At 47.5% G+C, this 6,039-nt stretch overlaps 1 protein-coding gene and 1 non-coding gene across 2 annotated transcripts; one reads left to right on the top strand and one right to left on the bottom strand.

The window, feature by feature from the left end:
* LOC125517711 lies at positions 1-96 on the bottom strand. The gene has a single exon (XR_007287754.1). It is a non-coding gene; the product is annotated as a small nucleolar RNA Z223 (small nucleolar RNA).
* A 2,037-nt stretch (positions 97-2,133) lies between these two features.
* Positions 2,134-2,674, top strand: LOC125517094. The gene is made up of 2 exons (XM_048682294.1): positions 2,134-2,334; positions 2,468-2,674. The coding sequence occupies exons 1-2, from the start codon at positions 2,134-2,136 to the stop codon at positions 2,672-2,674; spliced, it is 408 nt and encodes a 135-aa protein (XP_048538251.1).
* The last annotated feature ends 3,365 nt before the right edge of the window (positions 2,675-6,039 follow it).

Genomic DNA, 6,039 nt, shown 5'->3' with positions numbered 1-6,039 from the left:
CAATGGCTCAAGATCAATATAACAGGTTTGTCAGTCATGAATTCTCAGAAGCAGAAGATGCATGTTTGCTGAAAGTGTTTATGACCACCACCATATCAAACCAGAAAACACAAATCTAAAGAGCGCAAAAATAAGAATTAACATTCCTATTACTCATATTAAGAAAATCAAACATATTTCCCCTTGTACTTCATGAATTAATCAGAAACACATGTATGATGTCATCAAGAAAACACCAATACTTCCAGCAACCAAAATTGCGCAGCTAACCTCTTCAAAAACTGGGTTGAAAGTTGAAACCGATTGTTGAAACTGATGGGTGGCATCAGATAATAAGCGGAGTAACGAAGAACTTATTTTTGCTCCTCTCCTCCGGTGATTTTGTTCCTAGGTTTACAGCATACATGTTCCGTGGGATCCTCTTTCTGTTGGCAATTGCGCAAGGATTTGTGCAGTTCAGAAACCTCCCACCCACGTATTCCTCTAGAGATGCAAAAAACCATATTCCATGTGGCTTTCATCTTGTATCCTCCGCGCAAAGGTAAACATTGTGTTCATTCAACTTTACTATTTATAATACATACATGTGAGCTCCTAAATTAAAAATTAACTTTAAAATCAAACAGATGAATTTGGTATCCAACCCTAATTAAAAATGGTCCAAATAAAAATGTGTTACAGATTATAAAGTGCAGTAAAACTGCATGTATCACTTATAATCTATAGGGAGATTTTCACAGGCAGGTCACTTGAGTTTGTAAATATTTTATAAATCTTAATGTATAGGGATGGATATAAAAAAATCATTACCAAACTCAACTTAAGTAAAAAGGTATAAAAACTGAAGTAAGAAGATATAAAAAAGAAATACTTTCCAGAGATTTTCACAAGAAGTGACTCACATAAGAAACCACTCATGAAAATTCCATTTTTTACTAGTGATTCCTCATGTGAAAATCATTTCATTCAAAGTTTAAAATGAAAGCTTATCCTATTGTGAATATATATTTTAATTTTGATCGTGTTGCTTCATCCGATGGATTTTCATGGGCAGTTCTCAGTTATTGGTTTGTGGAAATAGGTTCTCCAATATCCACATGTGGTAGAGCTATAGCCAAATGAAACAAAATGGTTCTTATGTGGCTCAAAGGAGGAACCAAAACAAAAAAAAAGGTTTCTTATCTGGCCGCGGTCATGTGGAAATAGGTTCTCCATATTGGAGAACCAAACCAAAACATTTTAAATAGTGAATGATGGAGTGCAATTCCTTGTGCAAAAGTTGAAATAAAGAATCATTTAAACAAGAAAAGATCATATTGCAACGTTCGCATATTACAGTTATCATCAACCTTAATTAGAAGAAGAGAAATCAACCAAAAGAATTGAAATACCATGTTCCATGCAGGGGCACGCAACAGAGTAGGGGCACTCATCATTCATCACCAGTTCATTTTGCCGACCTCGGGCAGATTGGTCTCAAATGCCTTGACAAGGTTCCCCATGAAGGTCCGCGACGCTACGGTCAAGTTCACCATCTTATCCCTGTAATCTTTGAACACCTTCTTCACCATCGAGACATCGGCGGCCTCGCCCTCGCCATGGGAGGGGAAGATCTTCTTCCTGTCCACCTCGGCGCACTTGTGCAGTTGCTCCAGTGACGCGTTGGCCTCGGCCTGCAGGTAGTCGAACAGCTCGCGCTTCTTGCCGTCGCGCTCCGGGTCCAGGTAGTAGCCGTATGCGTGCGCCCACCGCAGCACCCGCCGGCCATAGACGATCTCCTTGTACGCCTCCATCACGAACTCAAACTCCGTCACCGCCTTGACGCCGGCCGCCGCGGCCATCTCCTCGAGCTCCGACCTCTCCAGCTTGTCCATGTCCTGATGCGCCTTCTCCAGCGACTTGAGGTTGCCCGCCCACCGCTCGTAGTGGAACAGGTACCTGTCCAGCGACGCCCTGGCCTGCCGCGCTGTCGCCTCCTCCTTGGTCTCCACGGCGGCCTTGCTGCCGCCGGCAGCCTTGCTGCTGGTGGTGTCCCTCCTCGGCCGGTAGATGTCGCCCTGGCAGGCGTAGTGCTCCTGCGTCCCCGCCGGCTTGAAGCAGAGCCAGCAGAAGTGGTGGCCGCAGGGGCAGCTCATGTGGTTGCAGCCATTGTTCTTCTCGATCGCGCACCGACACTTTGGGCAGACCTTAGTGTTGGCCAGCATCCAGTTCGCCGTCTCCGAGTCAGACTTGTTCTTCGCAAGCCACGCGCGCACCGTGCCACACGACACCGGCCGGTGGGCCTCCTCGCCGCAGCTCCAGCAGAAGCCGTGCCTGCACTTGCAGAACACGTCCGTGGCGTCGTAGCCGGCGCAGCCGACGAACTCGACGGCATGGGAGCAGCCGGCGCCGGGGCACCACTTGATCCGGCCACCGCTCTCCTCCACGTACGACCGAAGCGCGAACCGCACGTACCGCTCCCTGTCAGCGGCCCCGGCCACGGCGTCGACGAGGCCACCGACGACGGCGGCGGAGCAGGCCGGGTCCGGGCACCGCAGCGAGAGGCACCGGGGGCCGTCGCCCACGGCGGCACCGACGTACCCGCGCCAGCAGCCATCGCAGTAGAAGTGGGAGGAGCACGACGCCGATCTCGTCGCACCTGCGGGGTACCGGTCGAAGCAGATGGCGCAGATGAGCGGCCTGGGGCTGAGCGCCGTGGCGACGGGGGCGCTGCCGTCCGCCGGCAGGCCGGCGGCGTCGCGGACGCGGCGGTCGTCCGAGAACCAGTCGTCCTGGAGGTTAGAGGGCATCCACTTGTATCGCCGGAGGAGGAAGGCCGCGAAGGCCGGCGGGATCGAAAGGACCTCGGCGATGCCGGCCGTGTCATCCGCCTGCCGTTTGAGGACGTCGTCCTCGGTTAGGACGACGTACGTCACTGGGGCGACGTGGACCCTTGTTTCCTCCGCGTCGCTCATGTATTCATCATCGTCGTAGACGCCGCCGCTGTCATCATCGTCGTCGTATTCATAGATGCAATCCTCGCCATCGTCGTCCACGGAGTCGCTGTCTATTTCGCGTCTCTTGTTGCAGGAGCTCTGGCCGTCTCTTTCGCGTCTCTTGTGGCAAGAGCTCTCGCCGTCGACGCTGTTGTAGCCGGATGTCATCCGCGCCGCCGGCTAGTGGCCTAGGGAAGCCCGCCCCTGTTCTTGACGAGGGTGTAGGGTAACCCTAGCGTACGTCGCCTAACCAATTTATGCTGCCAATTAGATTGGCTTTCTCAAACTACCTTTTATATCCGCTACTAACCAATTTATGCCTTATTTAATGGACTCAAACTCTTTTCTATTGGACGGTGATAACGGAGCTGACGGACCGAACGAAAACGTTCGGTGGAATCACCAGGAAACGAAAGATATCGCCAGGTAAAAAAGATGGGCTGAAAAAAGCCCGGTATTAGCTGCAGAGAAAAAAAAAGGCCTTTGTTTTTCACCCCCCGACTTTAGGAAGGAAAAAAAGACATGCAAAATTACCAACATTTTTGTAATGAAACAACAGCAAAAACCAACGATTCTACTCCCTCCGTTCCTAAATACTTGTCTTTCTAGGCATTTCAACAAGTGACTACATCGTAGCAAAATGGGTGAATCTACACTCTAAAATATGTCTACATACATCCGTATGTAGTAGTCATTTGAAATGTTTAAAAAGACAAATATTTAGAAACGGAGGGAGTACAACAATGCATGTCTTGTACGTATTTTTGATGTTGTTTATATGTTGATTGAAACTAGTTGCACAAAAGCAACTCTAGCAGATCTCGCAAAAACCGTGAAACCGTAAAATTCCGGCGAGTATACGGACTCGGCCCAATTTTTCGGTCAGAACAGAGCCCGCACACTTGTCCGGTCCGTAAAAAATCTGCCGCGGCCCGCAAACCGCACGCCCCGATCACTATATCTACGATTCCGCGGCGCGTTTGCGGGTCGAAACCCTATCCCCCGCCGCCGCCGAGCCACGCAATTCCCCACCCCCCCTCTTCTCCACATTTCTCGCCGCCGGCGACCACCTTCCGCCTCCAGCCGCCATATGGGGCCGCATGTGGAGCTCCGGATGCGGCTCTCACAGCAGATCCGGCGGCGGAAGCAACCCCGAGCGCGAGCGGCTCATCCGGTCGGAAGCGCGAGGAAGCGCGGGGCAAGGAAGTGGACCAACCGCGGCCTCTCGCCGCCACGGAGCTTCCGCGTCCGCGAGACGGACGAGTACGACCGTCGGCACGGCCGTACCCCGTCCTCTGCCGCGTCCTTCTCCACGGCGAGATCTTCCTACGCCAAGAGGTCCTCCTCTTCCGACACGGGCCTTCTCCCTGTGAAGAGGGAGTGGTCGGAGTAGCCGGAGGACTTTGAGTTCGTCCCCGTCAAAGAGGAGCCCGAGGAGCTCGGCCGCCGCAGAGTCGTCGGGCCGGAGGACTTCGTCGCCGACGTCGACACAGTTGCGGCCACCATTGCCGAGCGGAGCGTGCGTGAGGAGACGGAGCGCCGGTGCCACCACGAGGAGCTCGAAGACCTCCAGTTCCGGCGCCGTCTGCTAGAGTTGCTCTAAGTTGCCATGCTTAATGGCAAATCCATATAGATCAGAGTACAAAAAATCATGTGCAAAACAAAAAAACAAACAAAAAAGTGTCATAAACCTCACGACAAGAAAAGGTGTAGTAATTGCCATGGCAATTTTACAGACTCTGAAATTGGGTCAAAATTCTCATCACAACAACAAAATCAACTAATGTAACATAGAAAAAGGTGTAAGGTGTCATGGCAACAAAAAAGACTAATTGCCATGGCAGTGTATGTATGAATTTGCCATGTGCTTGCAAATGAATTTGTCATGCTATGAAACAAAATACTAGAGAAACAAAAATGTTATGAATTTGCCATGTGACCATAAGCGAATTTGCCATGTGAACAAGAATTAATTTGCCATGTATATAAAGGTAAAATTACCATGGCAAGATAGAAAAGGTTGAGTTGGCATGGCACTTAAAAGGTAAAAAAAATGGCATGGGAAATAATAACAAAATTGCCAAGGCAAAAAAGGCAGAAATTGCCATGGATATAAAGTAAAAATTTCCATGGCAAAAGAAAAGGCAAGATTGCGAAGGAAAAAAGTGCAAAGTTGACATGGCTATAAAGTAAAATTAGACATGGTCCAAGCACTAAAAATGCCATGATGCATGAAAAAAATTCCATGACCATGAGCTAAATTTGTCGTCGCCCCATAAAAATATATATAATTGTACCATGTTGAAGAGAATTAAAAAAATGGCATGGCCAATTACTAAAATTACCATGATATGTTAATTAAATTTGCCATGATCCATTAAACTAAATTTGCCATGATACATTTTTTCCATGGTAAATTACTAAATTTTGCAAGCTCACTCCTAAAAATTTGCCCTGGAACATTTTTGGCTGGGCATAAATTTGTTTTTATGGTATCATGTTAATTTACCGACAAAAAGCACTTTGCAGATGGCAAAACCCTAGGAGGACCATGTACTACATTTGCTATGCTCCATGCAAAAATAAGTTGCCACGGTCGCATAAAAGAAAGTAATCTGTTGCCCTTTTAACAAAAAGAGTAGAATTTGTCATGCCCTTTAAACTGCTATTGTCATGCAACATTAACTTAAGTTGCCATGGTCTATGAAAAAAATCAAGGAAAAATGCATATGAAAGAAATTGCCATGCGGCTATTTACTAAACGAAAAGATGGTGGCTATGAAAGGATTGTAAATTTGTCATGTCAATTGATGATGATTTGCCATGGCAAAATAGTATGTAAATTCTTAGTGATTTGCCATGGTATGTGAAACTAAACAATGTCTAATGAATGAGGAATGTATGAAAAAAATGCTATGAATTATACATCATTTTCCATGGCAAAAAATTACATATATCTAAAAACATGACAAAAATAGACACTTTGCCATGACAAAAGGCCAAAAGATGATGTGTGAAAAACTGAATAGAAATTTGCCATGCTAAAAAAATTAGTAGAACAAAA

This window comes from Triticum urartu, chromosome 6 (assembly GCF_003073215.2).
Source record: "Triticum urartu cultivar G1812 chromosome 6, Tu2.1, whole genome shotgun sequence".
In the NCBI taxonomy this organism is placed as follows: Eukaryota; Viridiplantae; Streptophyta; class Magnoliopsida; order Poales; family Poaceae; genus Triticum; species Triticum urartu.
Note: the sequence above shows the minus strand (reverse complement) of the source record. Positions and strands in the feature narration are given on the sequence as shown.